Below are 19906 nucleotides of genomic sequence, written 5' to 3'. Positions count from 1 at the left end.
TTGTTGTCGGGGGTCTGGCATTTGTTCACAACCTTTGTCATATTGTATCCTCAAGAGTGGAAAAGACCTGAGTTCGAATCCCGTCGATGACGACAGGAATTTTTGTGGGTATTTTTCAAAAGTGGCTGAGTTAGTGGGTCTCAGGCGAGGGTACCATGGTTTTTTCTCCCGGAAACTCGGGTTTTTCGTCCAGCGAGTAACTATGTATTCACTATGAATACCATTCGCTCCTAGTGCTTGTTTGTTTGTTTGTTTTGTTATTTGGTTTTTAGGAGCATTAGCAACTAAGGCCATATTGCTCCGGGGATGGGCAGTGGTCATTCCGTGACCTTTCCGCATCCTCCGTATTTGGTGGTCACAGGCTCGAACCCAGGTCTAATCAAGAAGCGTGTGCTACGCACTGCTGCTCCTGTCCACCTGGCTACGGAGGCGCCGCTCCTTGTGCTTTACCTTCACTGAGCTTCAGTAGTTTCCTATATATATTCTTCTTCAAGATTGATGTATCAGCAATCAACTCTCACTGATCTCTCGTGGTTTCAATGGTCTTTCAACTGCAAAGAACGTTGCAAAGTACCTGTTCAACCAGTCTGTCACTTGGGCCTCAGCATAACGCAATTCATTTATTTATTTTTATATAATTTTATAATTTTTCCCTTTTCGTTTTGCCTTTTCCTCCATCCCGTTGAACTGAGGGCCCTATGCACCCACATCCCCTGCACCAGAGGATGATACTCCATATATTTACAGCGCATTTCGGTTTCTGGTATCGGTATATGTAGCAACTTAGCATCTTTAATTTGTGCGCGATGCCTTTCTTTGTGAGAAGGGGTTGAACCCTTTTATTTCTGTGATAACCATTCGATTCCCTTTTTTCGGTTTCTATCGTGTGTTGGTGTATGCTCTGTATTAGGGCTATTCGTTTGCTGGCGATGTTAGTTTCCTTTTCATTTATTTCTGTATCCATTTAAGGAAAGCATATTAATCTATTTAGGCTGTGGCTGTTCGCAGTATTAGAGACATCCAGTTCTTTATTGTATTGCTGATTTGGTTGGTTTCTTTTATAATCTTATTTCAATGGAATGATGCTTTGCTTGCTCTGTAGTGTTGCTGCTATCCTTATACCACTTTTTAAACCATCGTAAACATATGCAATTTCAGTTACATCTTCCGTTTTATGATTTATGTGTTTGTAATAATGCATACATTGGAGATCACCACTAGTTCACCTAGTTTCCATTAAAATATTTGCATTTTATAGCTATGATGGTCTTAACATTCCTGTGTACTACGTTATTCAATTAAAATGCGAATAAGTTTTCCGTTAATACAAAACGAATACAGATGTATAGACATACATTCACAACGAGAAAAACTACGCATGTCAGTCTTCTATACATGGTAATTCACTACCAGTGCGACAAACTTGCAGGAGGTGGGGCACAAAGACGAATCGGAATCACATAGCATTGCAGGGTCCGAAATGCCTTCGTCATGCAGGAGGTCGCGTGAACAAAGAAGCAAAGAAAAAGAACAGAAACAGCAACTCGTTAGTGTAACAGAAATCATTTTAATGACAAGTTTTACATTGGCAAAAAACCATGCTATAGAAGGTGTTCGAAAGTTCGACCAGAAGCAGTCACACAGGCTTCACAGCGCCGCCGCATGGAATCCCTAACATTCTGGAAGATTCCTGGCGTGTCTCGAATCTCCCCGGCAGCTACAGAGATGCGAGCGACGAGGTCTTCAACTGAATCAACGGGGGTCTCGTACACCAATGTCTTCATTTGACCCCAGCAGAAGAAGTCGAGGCATGATAGGTCCAGCGATCTAGCAGCCCAATGAACCGGACCACCACGACCTATCCAATGCTGTCCAAATGTAACGTTTAGGTGTTGGCGGGCATCACTGGTGTAATGTGGGGGAGCCCCATCATGCTGGAACCTCACTGAGCGGCCCAACGACTGAGGAACACGTGCTTCTTCAATAAGTTCGGGCAGGACTTTCTGTAGAAAGATCAAGTATGCTCGACCGTCCAGACGAGGGGGCAGAAGGTACGGTCCAATGTGGTGATCTCCAACAATGCCGGCCCAAACATTGACAGAGAAACGGCGTTGAGTTGCACGTGTTCGCGTACCATGTGGGTTCTCCAAAGCCCACAAATGGGCGTTATGTTGATTGAAGATTCCCTCTCTTGTGAAACTTGCCTCATCCGTGAACAATACGGACGCAGCAAATGCGCTGTCTGCCGCACTCTGTTGAAGAAACCAAGTAGCAGAAGTCCTCCGGAGTGGATAATCCGCAGGCTCCAATGATTGGACGCGTTGCAGATGGTATGAACTCATTTGGTTTGTTGGCAGTATCCTCCATACAGTGGATTGGGAAATACCCAATCGTTGGCCTATCGCTCGAGTACTCGTACTCGGATTGCCTTCTGCAAGACGTAGGACATTCTCCTCATTGTCTGGCGTCCTCGTCGTTCGCTCTCGATTCATGGTACCTCTCGTGAAACAACCAGTCTCATGTAACCTTATGTGCACACGTGCGAAAATCGTATGATGAGGAGCACGCCTGTGCGGGAAACGTTCCTGGTACAAGCGCAGAGCGGCGCGCCCGTTAAAGTCCACAGCTCTATACGCGAGGTGCATGTCGGCCAGTTCAACGTTTGAATACTCGTCCATCCTACTGCCTCGGGAACCGATTCGCAAATGCTGACTTCCAGCAGGATCGCTGTTCACGCGACCTCCCGTTCAACGTCCTCTACCGCATGACGAAGGCATTTCGGACCCTGCAATGCTATGTGATTCCGATTCGTCTTTGTGCCTCCTACACTCCTGCAAGTTTGTCGCACTGGTAGTGAATCACCCTGTATAGTTGACATTACTTTCAACGTACGTCCTCAAGCTCTACATTAATATCTTGATTCCTCGAGAGAAGTTTTGGGGTTTGTGTTGAAGCTGAGAAAGTAATATAGTGAGTAACACGTTCCCTGCTGATTCTTGGGTACAGAAGTTCTTCAGTTGAGGTGAGCCTCTCTGGCACAATTATGAATTTACACGTTCGCATTCTGGTTTGTAGTATTGCTCTCAGGATTCATCTTCGGCAACCAGGAGTTTCAACAAGGCGTTTGGTTCGCGCTCATACCACCCAAGAAACACAGAACACGCATTAAATCGTCTTTCCTTCATTTCTGGTGTTAAACTATTAGCACATCTTTCATATTCGCTGATCCAAACACTAATCTTGCCCACCGTCTATTGAAGTGGAGGCCGTCTCGTTAATATTTCCACGTGTAGTAGCAATTTCTTCAACAGTAATGCGACGTCTTCCTCGTATGAGTTTTTCCACTGCCGTTGATTTCTGCTACCACGGCACGGGCTGCTTGCCCTGGTCGAGGAGAATCGTCAAGACTTTCAGTGCCGTTCGTAAACCCTTACACCCTCATGCACTCTTCGCCATACTGAGCCAACATTCTGCAATGAATATCTGCAGGTTTTATTCTGCATTTCTGCATTCAAAAATTGGTTTACAGATTGCATTTCTATCTTTGTGAGAACTTCCAGGGTGCCGCCATCTTGAAAATTGACTGTTTCCGAATAACGCCAGTAGATGGTGCCATGTGGGCGCTCTAAGTATTACCAACAAACTTCATTTAATGTGACTTTTTCTTTTTGTTGCATAATATGCACTTTATTTTTTAAATATAAATATAAAAAAATATATTTTTTTTTCACTTTATATTGGTTTTGTGGCTATTCATTTGAATAGCCTTTGTGTGTGTGTGTCTTGGAATAGCGATAAAAATATATTTAAAATAAAATAATACTGTATTTTCTGGATTTTCATTATATTAGAAAATTTTACGACTCTACCGATACCTATAGCATAATGTCACGAGGTGAGGGGGAATGAGAGAGCCGTAGAAAATAAATAGGGAATAGTACCAGGTGGTTAAGACTTTCTGACAGACCACTAAAGTTTAAATTCAACGATTTCTTTTTAAATTTATATTTTATAATTTTTTAGACACAGAAGTTTAATAGGAGCTGTTGAGTAATAATGGATTAAATGCTAAGGAGAGCTATAACCAGGACTTTCAGACGAGCCTATCCTACTTTGAGGCGGGGGAACGTATGCAAAATATATCTGCTGTATAATAAATGTCATGAGTCATTCGAGTTCGTTGTGTTGTGTCGAGCTTTAAGTGATTTAAAACGGAGCAAAATGTTTCGGCTGGTGAGGTCTTTATTCTGAACGCCGAAAGAATGTGTAGTTCATCCTTCACCACTTTAACAAGTGGTGTAGAACAATCTTCGTCCAATAATTCACATCAAGAAGTCGATTTACTTGGCAGGAGAGAGACAGCACGAAGTAATCAATCTGTGTACTAGTGTTTAATCAAAGTCAGGACGTGTTATTGTACATGACAGTTCCTTACTATATAGGTTAGTGAACTCGCACCGTTCCAAATGGGTGAAGAGAAAGAAATGCACGCGAACGGAAGCTACTAAGTAGAAGAAACAAGGTCAAGAATACGAAACTTGTGTCAAGTAACCGAATGCTATTAGAATAGCAGTCAGGTAATCAGTAGTTTAATTGGTCGCATCCCTTGCATCGTTAACCCCACCCGCATAAAGTAATTCAGGTGATCTGCCGCATAATTAAAGTAGCACAAATTGAATAACATTTTATAGAAAGATTTGTAAACAATACATTAAGTTTTACAAAAATTAAAAATGATAACAACTAGTAGAATAAATTTTTTTAGTCAATAAAAAGTCCTGAAACAGATCAATCGCGTGCACATTTCCGGCAGTGCATAATAGCACCATTTCGGTGCTATTATGCACCGAAATTTAATCCATTCAGGATTAAAAAACAACTGTTGAAGAGAGATATAAGAAACGTGAAAGATGCTTCTTTTGAGAACTCTCTCCGAATGTGTCCCGCGATCAAAAGTAGACTTTTTTTGAAGGCCTCAGCGCGTCCCGTGGTATAACAAAAACAAAGAGACTCTTTTTCACATCCCGAGTGCATCATTTGTAGTGCAATATGATATTTTTACTTTATAGTGTATGTGGTTCATGAGGTTGTTCGGCTAGAATTCTAAGAACTTGGATTGCAGGAATCACGTTCAGGTCCCCATCTCTTTTGGCAGGTGTATGTAGTTCTATTCTTTGGGAAAATTATGGTCCCCGCGTTGGAGTATTACAGTGCGATAGATCAGGCACTTGCGATCTACAGGTGATGATCTGGGTGCTATAGAACTCAGCTGCGAATACGAATATGTAAGATGTATGCGGCATCAATAACAAGGCTAGCATATGCAGGCTCTCATATGCAGGATTGTGCTGTGACGGAAGTGAACTGAATTTGTTTCGGTGGGAGTGGGCAAGGATGCAGTTTTCTGCTCCTGAATCAGGATTATTCATTCCCACTTCCGTCAACTCATAATCGACATGTTCGGTTTTTTCTTGATGTCCCTTGTCAGTTCATGGTGCTGTCAGCATTGCTGTGATTGTCACAGGCAACTCCGAGTGCTGGTTCAGACCCTCAGGAACTCTAGTTCTTTGTACTCATTCATGATTCTAGAAGGACTCCTCCAGCTCCTTGTGCAATTCGTAATTCTACAGAGCTCAAGCTCCTTGTGCTGGCAGTTCTATCTTCGTCAGGCCTTGGACTGGACTGGACGCATTAACCTAGACTTGAACACCTCAATCTGGACCTGGAATTGTCTCTTATATGTATTTTTATTTTCTATTTGTTATTACTTATTTTTGTCTTCTTAAGATCCATCCTGTAATTGGGAAATACATAGGGGGAGTGGTTTATAATCATCTAAATTGATTAGCGGTGTTGCCAAAGTTTTGGCAGGTACCGCGTTATACAACAAATAAAAAAATCCCTAGGGCGTCCGGTGGTAAAAAAAAAAAAAACCCTTTTTCACATCCCGAGTAAGTCTGCCCATTCAGGTGGAAATTTAATACCATAGTTCGGATGCTTCCACTCACAATTATAGCTACACTGAACCACCCGCAATTACCCTGTTGATATAGGTCTATTCGATGTGTTAATTATTTAAAAGTGGAGGTTCTTCATCTTTAAAACGCGTTGCCTTGATATTGCACTTCATAAAAAAAAAACCAAAAAATACCCGCTTTTCTACTGAGATAGGGAACTGCAATTTCGCGTAGAGCAAGATTAAGCAACTTATTGTGAATAGTGCAAGGCACTTACCAAGAAAAAAATTTTCTATTACAAAATTCGGTTAGTTCATTGGAATGGTTCAATACCAAGGCAACTCATCGTGCAGGTAGAGCAATCTTTTTATAAGAACGTAGAGAAAGCTTTGACTGTTTTTCTTTTATAATTAAAACGCGTGGCATTATTAGGGTACCAGAATCCAAACCTGAGAATTACCAAATTTGTAACATGATTTTGTGCGCATGTTTCTTTAAGTCTGCGGTTACCTCTGTGTTAACTATAGAAATAACGGATTGTGTCAAGTATCGCACATATTTTTTTTTTTAAATTAAGAACTAATAATTCGAATCTAAATACTGAAAGTGATCTCTTTTTTTTTTTTTTTTTTTTTTGAGAAATAGTATTTATTAATTGCATGTGCGAACTTATGCTGATATTTGTATTTTTCTAGAGTATTGCCAAATTAACACTTATTAGATTGTAGAAGTCGAGCTCGGATACTTTTAATACCAATTTCCGCTTCATACAATAACCATGAAAATTCAGTTTATTGAAGAAACAGGAAAATTACACAAAGGGAAGTTAAAAGATTTGATTTCGCTAATATTATGGCTCACAAAAAACTAACCGGCTATCTCCCTTTGTATAATTATTATTATTTTATTTATTTTTAATATTTTTAATTAGTTGTTTGTTGTAGACAGGGAGATGCTGTGTAGATTTTTGTTTTGAACAGGCACGGAATTGTGAAAGGCCGAGGCTGTAGAGAATATTTTGAGTGTTACTCACGCTATTCGATTAAGATTTCCGTGAATATTTTTTTTTTTCAATTGTGAATTCCGAGTGGTCATGGGCGCGAATGCAATAGCACACGCTCTTTGAGTGGACTGGGGTTTAAGCCCGTGGCTACTGAATACGATTAACATTTGTATTGATCGATTTATTGTAAACTCCACTGACCTGGTGGTCGTGCCGGAGTATAAAGAAGAACATATATATATATGTCGTATATAGTTTTATATTACAAATTAATTTTGAAAAAATTAATGTTTTTAAAAAGTTCTAAAATGCATTTTAGATGTTGATATATTCTGCTGCGTTAAAGGTAACCATACAATAATTCACTGCTAACATTGGTGTTTTGATACTGTTATTTCCAGCTGTACGTACCCGTACTTCGCTTAATATCCCATTATTTTTACTATCGCAAAAATAATGCAAAGAATCGAGAGTATACAGCATCAGAAAAAATTCTTTTAGACTCTTCGTTGCTAATCTCGTCTAATAATTTTTGTCCAGCCTTTTTTAAAATTTATTCACACTACGTACGTCCTCAACATCAGTTGGAAGTTGATTCCAAGAATCAGTTACTCTGAAGGGAAATTTCTGCGCATCTATTTTTGTAAATATCCTCTTTCGGTTAAAATTTACGTTATCTTGTGTATGTCGGCTGAGAAAGGAGTAATGATGCCATCAGCAGTTAGTTTACTCAACCTCTTTATAGCTTTAAACACCTCGAATAGCTCTCCTGGTGAATGCCTATTTTCCAGACGTCCAGTTTACAGACCTCAAGTCTTTCTGGATAATAATACCCTTCTATACTCGTAACTAATCTTGTTGCTCTTCTCTGCGTATACTTGTTGTGTTAGCCTGCTTTCTTCTTAATGGATTTACGTTGGAAAGAAGATGCAATGGGATAATAACCTCCCTCCCCACTGGCAAAGTTCGTGTATATCATTGACGGAAACCAGAGTTGCTTTAGCTGCTTCTCTGAGAGGACAGCTCATAGGGTGCAGAGAACTCGTGTCAGACTATACAATTATTTCCGGGTCTTTTTATTTTCGAACACCTTAAGTTTAGTGCTGCCTAAAATGGTTTGTTATCCTGGGATTACTAATATACAAATGTACTAACTTGCATTTATCAATGTCATACCTCAATTTTCCATTTTTCAATCCATCCGAATAATTTTTTATATCTTATGTTAGAATGGTCTAATTACTGTTATCACAATGTCCATCCCTGCATCTTCAGCGTACTTATTCATTAAACTGGAAGTATCTGTATCAGTATTATTAATAAATATTAGAAAGAGTAAGAGAGGGGGTGAATAGCAGCACCGAACCCTGAGGGACTCTACTAATAACATTAGTCAACGAAGATCAGTGGCCATTAATAACCACTCTCTCTCGCCTGCCACTCAACCATCCTTTTATCCATACTGGTAACCTGTCCCAATGCCACATTGCTGAAGTTTATATGACAATCATTTATGTCGGAGGGTATTTGTACCATAGAATTTTTCCATTTTTATTTCTTTGCAAGAAATAGTTTATTAGTTTTGTTAAAGAATACGGCCGTGATAAACATACCTGTGAATAGTTTGCCACAGTTATCTAATTAGCCATAAAAAGAAAAACCAAAAATCCAGAGGTTTTCATTTCTAATGTAGCGCATAGATTACGGCCCAGAGATGATGGTCCCTCAGAACTTGGTAAGCAATCAAGATTAATAAAAGAACTTAGAATGTATTAAATATTAATGCAATTGCGATTTTCTTCAAAGAAAATAAATTACACGTTCTCAACTCCTTACTTACTTTTCCGATAGAATCTAGAAATGCGAGCCAAAACGCCGCCCTCACCTGCCAATAAATTAGTAATTTATTGCATTACGTTAAAAATTTAATGTAATCTGTTTTATATGTATGATTAAAAAAAAAAAAAAGGATGAATGCAAGTTTACAGCTTGTACCATCGAGATGATTTGTTTGGTGATACAATCCTGTGGAGCGTTACCAACTTCAAATTTTTAGTATACTCACAGCAAAAGATGTAAGACTTGATGAATAAAATTTGGTAAGTTTCAAAGTTAGTTTGGCCGGCAATTGCCTTTCTATCGTGAATTCTAAGGTCAAAGCGTGTTTCCTTATGCCAACTGAAAGTCTACTTGTGTACAGAATTCATAGGTAGCAAGTTCAGCAAGTTTTTTGAACAGAATTGAAACGAATCGATTTTGCAAAAAGTTTACAGTACTTCACGATATAAAAGAGGGTTAAAGAAAGAGCTATTTTGCAGCTCAGCTTTGTCAGTTTCAGCAGTGTGACAGAAACCTACCAAACGCTATTATGAAAAGAAAGAATTGATATACAGTGGGCCTTGGTTGGGGAACTGACAAATGCACAAGGAAGCGTGAAATATAAATTACCCCGAGTCATCCCTGGCATTTTTTATAATTTGTCATAGAAATAATGAGTGTCAGAGAATATTCAGCCAGGTGAAAAAAAAAAAAGAGAAGAATTCAAATCTTCACTTTCTGATGCGGTTTTGGTACTGCTCTTGACAGCCTAGTTTGAACAGCAATGCCATTGTTACAAACAAAAGTTTAACCGAACATTTTTGAAGAGTTGTAAAGTCTGCTACTTTCTTGAAGCAATCATAATCAAAGGTATTCCTTGAGCGGCATGATGCGTAGGTAAACTGTGTTGTTCGAAGATAATGAAGCACCCAAAAAACCCACGTTAGTATTTTTATGTTTATTTCCGAATTGGAAATATGTACATAATGGAGTCAAACGTTTCGTGGTATTTTCTTGCCACTTCTTCAGTAACTGCAAAGACAGTATTATGGAATTCTTAACTTTTTTTTTATTGGAATTAAATAGTAGAAGTAAAAGTTTTAGTAAATCAAATTTAGATCTAATTCGAAGAATTTTGTTTTCAGGAAACGTTTGAACCATTATGCATACAGTATTTCCAATTCGAAAATAAGCTAATAATACCAACGTAAGTCAAGTTACACAAATAAATACACAACATTTGTTTAACTCTCCCCTACTATTTCGGAAAATTAATCATCACGAAAGGCTTGGGGGGGGGGCATTATAGTTGACTCTCTTAAGTTGTGCTCACAAGCTGCCTTTTCTGGTCCAGACGTAGTCCATTTCGATCCAATGTCGCAAACCTGTTACTGCTATTTAATAACTTATGGCTGTAGTTCTCAAATTTTAGTAATAATAAACTAGTGAATTTAGAGAACAAAATTGTTTAAATTCTAAATTCACTCACTTTTTCAATATTTATAAGGGAAAAGTTTGCATATTATGTGATAATGGTACAAAGGGTCTGCGGGCCTCAGTTTCAGAACCACTGATCTATTGGAATAACAGTTTTTATGCGTTCTGTTTTTATAGAATATTCAAGTGCTTTTACTTAACAAATAAACGTGAAAAGTTTAGATAATCCATGCTATCTGGGAGGTTTCTTGATTTATTTCGTCACTGAGAAAACGCATAAATCATTGCTTTCGACTCCGAGCTATGTATTATTAATTCGAAGGTAAAAGTTATTGATTTAAATAAGTATTTTCCCACTGATCAGTGGAAAGCGAGAAAGGCTCGATAAGGCTGGTATTTGTTAGCTAAACTTTCATGGATATTTGTTTGTCAAATGCGCATTAAAATTCTGTCAGAATAGAACTGCAGATTCATATTCCAAAAGTTCAAGTCCAGAGTACAGCCTGCCCCGCGACCTCCTTATTAGACAAATCTACTGTACACTATTCCAAAAGTTAGGTTACTGTCCCATAAATTAACTTTTATACTTATTTACGTGCCCTAAGTTTGTAACGATCAAGCAGTTCTACTCAGTAACTGAGTGCTGCAACTCATCCTAATGGACAGGTACTCCAAATTAGTTCACTTCGTTAATAAATACAGTATTTTAATTAAAAACTTGCGTATATTTACATATACGTTACCACGGTCTGGTTTTGATAAATCTTTTCAAATTTCGGCTATCCCGAATAGTAACAGACGCTAGGAGAAGATATTTATGTGAGTTATTTATGTTCTCTAACTTAGTGATAACACGCGTATCAGATTTACGAGAATTTTACGTGTCTCTGTCCACATGCGTGCACGTGTATTACACAGAGGTAGGTCGTTGGAGAGACAAAAAAAAAAGAGAAAAGCCAATTATTTTAAGTGTCATGTAATAAGAAGCATTTTCTGCCATAATAACGTAATTAAATTTCGTTATAGATCTAGTGTTCGTTGGGCAACTAAGTTTCGAAGCTTTATTATAAATGTCATGTGTCAGTAGTTATTGGTTTCCACCTGCGCCACTTTTCATAGTGTCATCGACTAATTTATCTGTTTGTGTTTTATTATCATTATCCAATGATCAAAAGCCCACCGCAGCCGTGTGGTCAAACGTGACAGTACTGTTGTTCACCAGTTTAAGGTGACCAAGGTTCTGACTCACGTGACAGCTAAATATGGCGTTGTTCTTTTTTATTCTTGTATATATTGTAATAAACTGATAGTTTAAACTGGAGTATTTTTTTAATAATCACACGGCCTGTATATACAATAAAGTCCAACCCTTTTTAGGTGGGTTTTTTCCTTTGAAACTCGCTGACCGAAAAATAAGATAAATATCTTAATTGCGTCATTCGTCACATGCAATAAGTCTGCTCCTTGTCACTCGTTTTAAGAGGTCTGTGTTCGAGTCTCGTCGTAGATATGAAGAATCTAAGTCTTTTCAAGCGGGGTTGAGTTAGCCGTTATTAAAAAAAAAAAAAAAGATCTCCTTTATGGGGGTTTTCCCCCTCCAAATCTGTAATTCACTAAAACACTTGTTCACTTTGTTCACCATTCGCTCTCTGAAACACATACATTTTTTGAAAAATGCTTGCTGGGTGCGGAACCCACTCGTATATATACTGATAGAAAAATTTCTAGCAGGCTCACAATGTTTCTAGAGAACTCAGGCGAAAGTTCTAGAACCTCCAGAAACTATCCTTCTTCAATTTAATAAAAATTGATTTATGAGATACATATTTTTGTGATACTGATTTCATTTTCGTTGAAGGTATTCTCCAATTGTAATCCAGCATTGACCATCTGTCATCGAGTTGGATTGGCAGATATCATCAAGATGGAGTGATAAATATCGTTCATTTTATTTGAATAAAACTAAAAGTACGAAAGTTTCCTGATATTTTTTGTGGGTATTGCGTATAGAAAGGAAGTGGCCAGAGGTTCATTGTTCACCACGTAAGGTCCACTGAGTCAGTGAGGTGTGTATCTATTCGTACTCATATACCGTAAAATGGGAATTTTCCCTTGTACAAGTTGACTGGAAATTATGCTTTAATCTCTATCAGTTGATAGATTATCTGTGGCTACGCGCCATGTGTGCAGCCAACTTCAACTCTGGGAAGCAACGAGGTTCGTTAAGTGAGAGAGAGTTTCAGAACACTGACTTGGTTACGATGCCATTTTTAAAACTTTTCACACAAGAAGACAAGATCAATTAAATTATCGTACTCGTATAAACACTTGAATATGGCCAAAGAAAAATGGACTTGTGCGTTACGTTTTTGAATTCTTATTCTCTGTTCACTTGAAATTCATATTTCAATTTCAATTTTTCGTTTCAATTTTCAGTTGCAGAAGAACAGGTCCACGGCAATTCAATGTTTGCTCAAAGACAATTTGGAGGATGGAAACGATTCGCTGAAGTCTTACAAGAATTCAGTGTAAGACCGAAAAAGCGAACTTTTAACATGCTGTTAACGAATAATTTAGTAATCACAGTATGGTTTTCATACTTTTGATTACCGAACTTTAACCACAGACGGGATAAAGATCGGGAAACAAAAAGAAACTTGTTCATACTTTACTTTCACTTCTGTCGGTTGTATTTTTAGGAAGAAAAATAAAAAAAAATAAATATTTATTCTCCGGAATAGTCAGAGGATCAGAGGAGTTTACAAGATACGGATAATACTAGAACATGACAGTATTCACAGTCACACAGGCTAGAATCACTGGCCAACCAAACGCTTATATTACTATACCCTCGAGTTTGGAGATAAATTGCCCCTGAAACCCAAAAAGTAGAGATCATTAATGCGTGTCTTCTGCTATTCATTTTGCAACACGCATTATATTTCTTTTATTGAGAGCAGTTCAAGTAGTAGGCTAGTACATGAATGGATTAAGGAAAAAATTATCTAGATTGTTGGGGGGGAAGGACATGCGAGTCAGCTTCCCCAGGCCCAAGAATTGTGAAAGGGGTGGTTTCCGAATCTGAGTCCAGGGCGCTCTGTAGGGAAAAGCGGCAAGATCCAGTGAATCATTTTCATCAGGGCCCGTGCTCACTCTCTGCGCTTCTGATAAAGGTTTGTTAATTGGAAGATACTTGGTTGGAATAGGAGGTAGAGAACGGATGTTTATTTTTGTTCCAAAGAAACTAAGGCTACGAGGCGTCATTTTGTAATGGTTGTAAATTGCATTTATTCCATTATCGGTTGATTAAAAAAATCCCGAGTTACGTAGAGTGAAGGGGGGTTTACCAGCCTATAAAATTCCTTCCACGTGATGGGATTCGAACCAAGCCCTTTTCCATGTTGAAATTACAACATGGCTGTGTTATCCGAGAGAACGTTAGCATGGCGACCAGACGTAAAGAAAACACAGTGCTGTTGTATTTGGTGGATGGGGGAGGGGAAGGCTGTTGAAGCCCATGTTATTCTAGCATCACGGCTTAGTTGAGGGTTGGGGAGCCAGAAGAAACTTGTTAATATAGAAACCACAGAAAAGAAAAGTTGAAAATCACTTTTTTCTTTTGAAGTCTACGCTGTTCAATTGTGTGGATTGGTAGAGGGTAAAAGTTTATGTAACAGTAAGTTTCTTTTGTGATGACAAAAGAAATCTGTTGTCAAAGAAACCAGTAGAAAGGGAAATAGATTAAAATTATCACTTGAAAGTTGTTAAGCCTGTGCTTGTCTAGTGGCACTTATTCGTTGAGCGTTTTGGAAGATGGGAGAAACTCTGTGCCAGTAAATTTATTCTGGCTTCTCAATCAATCCATGACTAGGAGAGTATAGGATTCGACTGCGTTAGAAACGAAAATTTACTTTCTCCATTTTTAAGTGACAAATAAGTTTACCAGTTGTTTTAGATAATCATCCTTCATCACTTTAAGAACCACCCCCCACACCGAGCAATTTTAGGTCAGTTCTACGATACCCTCCATGTAATCCTTCCTGCTAAGAACCATTTTCTCCAGAACACACATTCTCGAATGATATCCTTTTTACCACCCACTTCTTTTCCGTTATTTTTCGACCAAAATTGTATTACCAAATATTCTTTTTACTCCACTATATGTTGGTCGCTTTGCATATCACGCAGCACAAATGGCTGCTGTCATCGGTAGCGCAGTTGATAGTATTCCTCCTCTCAGACGCACTAATCCACTGCCACTAAACACCCATAGCGCGTGCACACACACACTTTGTGGAAAAAACCTGGGGTGGATTCTAGTCACGAGGATTGTATTCCTACTCCCCTTGGGTGTTTGGCCTCTTAAAATAGGCTTATTTGGCTATTGACTACACCCAGAATACCGATTCAATACACTGAAACCTTGCGGCCGTAGTTCCCTCGGAGCAAATTCTCAAACAACTCGCCCAAATGCCGAAAGCACACGCCGCATTCAATGGCTCAAAATGAGCATTTCGCACACTTAGGAAATTTTGTCCATCTAAAAAAAAAAAAAAAACAAAGGTGGGAAGAAAGAAATGAAGTAAATATATGAACTTGTTTGAACCCTTCTCATTTGACTACAAATATTTCAAGCAGTGCCCGGACCAAAGATGCAGCAGAAAAATCATTTGCAGACCACATACACGGTACTTTAATAAACCATTGACTCTTATTCTTATGACACAATGACCGTTGAAATTGTGGTTAGTAGACAGAAGGCCTCTTGCCAAACTTGTAATGCCAACTCACATTAGCAATACTAATCTCAGGGGAAACCATGGACCCACCCATAAAAATTTTGGTCAGCTGTTCTTCCAGTGTTTCAACTTGTTTTATTTTTCTTGTATGATCATCAGTTTGCTTGCTCCGACATTATTAGAATACCTCGCATAATATTAGTGAAAAAAGGGAAGTAGAACAGCCTCCGCCTGTTAATTGTATGATGATTGCTCGAATGCTGATAAACAATTGCCAGTTTTCAAAAATTTGTTAATCATTCTCGCTGGAAATATTTAATGTAGGAATTTGGTTTTAAGTTAACATATTTACAAATTATGATCGCATAAAATGCTTCTGAACTTCAGCAAGTATTTATTTACATTTATTTTTACACTTTTGAAAATGCCCTGTTCGTTATCAAACAGGTGATCAGGAATAATTGCTAAACGTGATCCTCTGTTTCGGACGGTCTTGAACGCCATCGTCGCAACACATTCTACCACTCATGCTGCTATCCTTTCATGATTGCTTTCATTTTCTACGAGTACAGTGGCTGACTGAATGATTTTCAAATATTCGTTGAAGAAAGTGACTAATGTGTTGACGTAGGATCTAGTTTTCTGGTTGTTGCAATACAGAGTTCTTTGGTCAGGTGGGAGACTTTTTGGACGGTTAGGCTGATTAATTAATTAGGCTGATCTTCGAAACGTGGGCAATGAATATCAGTTTTAGATCATTCTTCAGTGAAATGAATGAAAACTCGCGAACAACACACTGACTGTTCATGTCTTGAAATGCATACGCAATTCCAATGAAGCTGTATACACATCCGAAACATCAATAAAATGTTTAAAACATTTCCTTCCTACTGGCCCATAATAGGATCAGGACTTGCTGCATCTCCTTTTCTTGGTGTTATAATTATATCATCTTGTCTGGTCGTTTTGATTGGCGAAAATTATTTGTACGAATCTCATTGAGAAAAAATGTCATCACTGTTCACATAACAAATAGGAACGAAAATCATATGTTAAATTAGCGTCCTCATTCGTTGCATGTACTAGAATTTGACATGTATGAAACGTTGTTCTTAGGCCGGCCGCTAGTTAGTATACCGGACCGAAACTATTGGTAACTCTCTAGGAGACTTCCGGATCAGCTAGTGTATAATCTTGCTACCTCTATTCTGCCAGATAGTGACTGGAGGGAGTCCGAGTAGTGTGTATGCGGGGAGCATTGTCGAGGCCACGTTATGTCAAGGACCTGGGTATATTCTTACCATGTGTACGCCATATCCAAAATTTCATTACTTCATACTGCATGTCCCACCCACTTTTTCTTACTATTGAATACACCATGAATTGTCAAACTAATAGAGCAAGCTTATCTGCGAAAAGATCTAAACCTCCCAAGCACTTCCTAATTCATTTCACAAATATACGTAGTCTCAATTCTAATCTCAATGATGTCCATTTCCACTTGCAGTCTGCCAAACCCCATGTACTTTTTCTGACTGAATCTCAGTTATCGGTTGATTCAACTACTGCTCATCTCAGATGCCCAAATTATTCGCTGTATGATTCCTTTCGCCTCAAAGGTGGTACTTGTGCATATGTCCGTTCTGATATTCCCTGTCAGAGACTTGGCAATTTGGAATCTCCTCTCTTTGATCTTCTCTGGCTTAAAATCTCTCTACCTCATTGTGTCAAATTCATCTGTTGTCTCTACCGTTCTCCCAACTCCACTAATCACTTGGAGCTCTTTGACTTCCTCTCTTTGCAACTTGACTTTCTCCAGTCCAACTTTCTTAACAGTGAGGTAATTTTCCTTGGTGATTTTAATGGTCACAACTCCAGCTGGCTTCCGTTTTCTAGTCACACTGACCCAGCTCGTCGAGATGCTGAGGGTTTTGCAATTACTAATGATCTTGCACAGATTGTTCATTTACCTACAAGAATACCGGACAATCCTAATCATACAAGCAATACCCTTGATCTTTTTCTCACAAACAACCCTTCTAAGTACACGGTCGAAGTGAGAGGTCTTTTAGGCACTTCAGATCATAACTTGGTGATTTTCTCTTCTCCAATGGAACCTTTATCTCATGGCTATTCTCAACCTCGTGTTGTTTGGCATTACAAGAATGCAAAATGGGATGACCTACGAGACTTCTTTTCTTCTTTTCCTTGGTCGGATTACTGTTTCAAAAGTTCTGATGTCAACTTTTGCTCAGATCGTGTCATTGAAATTAATCTTGCAGGAATGGAATCCTTTATCCCACACTCCACTTTAAAATCTCATCCTTTATCTAAACCTTGGTTTTCCAATAAATGTGCTAAGGCTGTTCAAGAGAAGAATATTGCATATCGTAATTGGCTTGTTTCTAATTCTTCAGTTTCATTTTCTGCCTACACCAAAGCTCGCAACAATTGTAAAGCAGTTATTAATCAGTCCAAACTAGAGTTTGAATAGGCTAAGAGTAGAAAACTTGCTTCTTACCCTAATGGTAGCCGAGCATTCTGGTCTCTTGCCAAAGCTATTGGCCGCAACTTTTGTCCATCTCTGCTCCTGCCTGTGTCCAAACCAGATGGTTCTGTTGTCACTTCAGCCAAGGATAAAGCTGACCTGCTAGCATCCCATTTTTCTTCCAACTCATGCATTAACGATCTTGGTAAAACACCTCCCACCATTCCCAACATGCTCCATTCAATGCCTCCTGTGGTCTTCCTTCAAAAGGATGTCAGAAGGATTTTGACGAATCTTGTTGCTAAGAAAGCTTCAGGTCCCGATGGTGTTTCTCCACTTGTTCTCAAAACCTGTGCTCCTGAACTTACTCCTATTCTTTGCCGCCTTTTTTCACTTTCTTATTCCAAAGGTGTTCTTCCTTCTGCTTGGAAATTTGCTCATATCCAGCCAGTTCCTGAAAAAGGTGACAAATCCTCCCATCCAATTATCATCGCATTGCAATTACTTCTACTCTTTCTAAAGTAATGGAGAAATCAATTAACCGCCAATTCTTAAACTACCTAGAAACCTTCCGTCTGATCAACGATCGCCAGTATGGATTCCGTCAGTGTCGATCCACTGCTGATATTCTGGCTTATGTTACCCATTTATGGACTAATTCAATGGAAAGGTTCGGTGAAACACAAGTAGTTGCTCTTGACATCTCAAAGGCTTTCGATCGTGTTTGGCATAAAGGTCTTCTAAACAAGCTTCCACCTTATGGTATGAAAAAACACAAGTAGTCTCAGAAATTTATTCTAGGGAAGGGCCAGCCAATTTTATTTATTATTTTTTTTTTCCCCAGGAAGGAAAAATGAGAAATGTTTTCATAACATTGAATCTCAAGTAATGTTTCCAATAATAGAGTTTCACGTGTATCGCATCTTTCTTTAATTCATAAATACACGATATAATTGTAATATAGTATTTTTTTTTTTTTTTTTTTTTTTCAATATTGTGTTATTTCTGACCTTTGATCATATTAGCAGCTCCATGAGTCCATTTTTCCTTAGTTCATCGATGATGCAGTCCGAGTTGATGAAACCTTCCCTTGAAGTAAAGCCAGGACAGTCCAAAATGTATTTAGGAGTGGTGTCTGCTTGGTTGCATTTGATGCACGTTACAAAGCATTTAGCCTTTCCTGACAATTTCACGAATTTGATGTGTCCTGTTCTGAGTCAGGAGATCGTGTTCTGTTCCTGTTGGTTTCGATCTGAGGTGAACATATTTCGAGACGTGTGTGTTCCTGTACGAGGAATGGTGGGTGAGTTTCTATTTCGGATAAGATTTTGTTTCATTATTTGTATTCAACTACTCTCCTCCTTTGTGGCCACCTCCATTTTGCTGCTATTAGTATAAATTTATAAAGGCCGTGCTGGTACAGGGGTTTGAGAATTTGAGAGAGACTTAGTATTAGTAACAGTTTATCTAGTTGTTCCTTGAAATTATCCAAACTACCCACTTCCACAACAACAACAAACGGAAGTTTGTTCCAATAATGAACTACCTGCTCGTTGGAGGCAAACCTCCGCACATTTATTCTGCAACTGTCCCTCCTCAATTTGAATTAATGCCCCCTCACATGTGTAGTCTGAGCAAGAAGAAGAATAAAATCGTCATTGAGCTTGCTCGATTCATTCAAATCCTTAAAAACCCCAATCAGATCATCTCACGGGTGCGTAGTCTCCAGACGCTACAATTTTCAGAATTGAAGGCTTTATCGGTAAGATCATCCTTTCGTTACCTTCGCCAATCTCGTTGCCATTCTTTGCACCAGTCAGGTCTATATCCTTCAGTCAAATCTATAGCCTTCCAAAAATGAGGCCTCCAGACCTGTATGCAGTACTCAAGATTCAGCTTGACCATTGCCTTGTTCAGTGGGATAATCGCTTCCCTATCTAGCAAAGTTTCTGTAGATCATTGGCAATCCTCCATGACCTGCCCTGGCAGCTTATCTGCATTGCACAGAGACCTTCATATCTGGCTGCACAATTACTGCCGGGTCCTTTTCCACTACCCTGAGTGTATTACTACACAGTTGATACTCTAATCTGACATTACTGCTACCCATATGCAGACCTTGCATTTGTTAATGTTAAATTCCAACTGCCATTTCTCAGCCCATCTGCCTAATTTTTCCAGATCATGTTGCAGTAGCATACCTTAATTACTGTTATTAACCATGACGCTAACCTTTGTATCATCTGCAAACTTCGACATTAAGCCTGTTTTACCTTCATGAGTATCATTAATAAATACTGTATAGAAAACAACATTGGGCCCAGCGCTAAAACTTGTAAGACTCCACTAATAACATTAGTTCAAGAAGATCAGTATCCATTAATAACCACTCTGTCTTCTCTCACTCAACCATCCTTTTATCCATAGCAGTAACTTGCCCTTAATGCCACACTGCTTCAATTTA

At 38.7% G+C, this 19906-nt stretch overlaps 1 protein-coding gene across 3 annotated transcripts in view; it reads left to right on the top strand.

The window, feature by feature from the left end:
• The window catches only part of Atx-1 (Ataxin 1), a 313804-nt gene that overhangs the window by 184124 nt on the left and 109774 nt on the right, over positions 1 to 19906 (top strand). Inside the window, exon 2 of one of the 3 annotated variants that reach the window (XM_090382383.1) lies at positions 18495 to 18745. The exons of 1 other annotated variant lie outside the window; for it this stretch is intronic. In XM_090382383.1, the coding sequence (XP_090238509.1) occupies positions 18502 to 18745 (244 nt within the window). In that variant the 5' untranslated portion in view covers positions 18495 to 18501. Of the gene's footprint in view, positions 1 to 18494; positions 18746 to 19906 lie in introns of those variants that run through there. One more of the 3 variants, XM_090382389.1, reaches the window with a different exon arrangement.

This window comes from Mastigoproctus giganteus, chromosome 10, assembly GCF_048544385.1.
Source record: "Mastigoproctus giganteus isolate SK-2022 chromosome 10, ASM4854438v1, whole genome shotgun sequence".
Taxonomy (NCBI): domain Eukaryota; kingdom Metazoa; phylum Arthropoda; class Arachnida; order Uropygi; family Thelyphonidae; genus Mastigoproctus; species Mastigoproctus giganteus.
The sequence above is the reverse complement of the archived record's forward strand: the minus strand, read 5'-3'. Positions and strand labels throughout refer to the sequence as shown.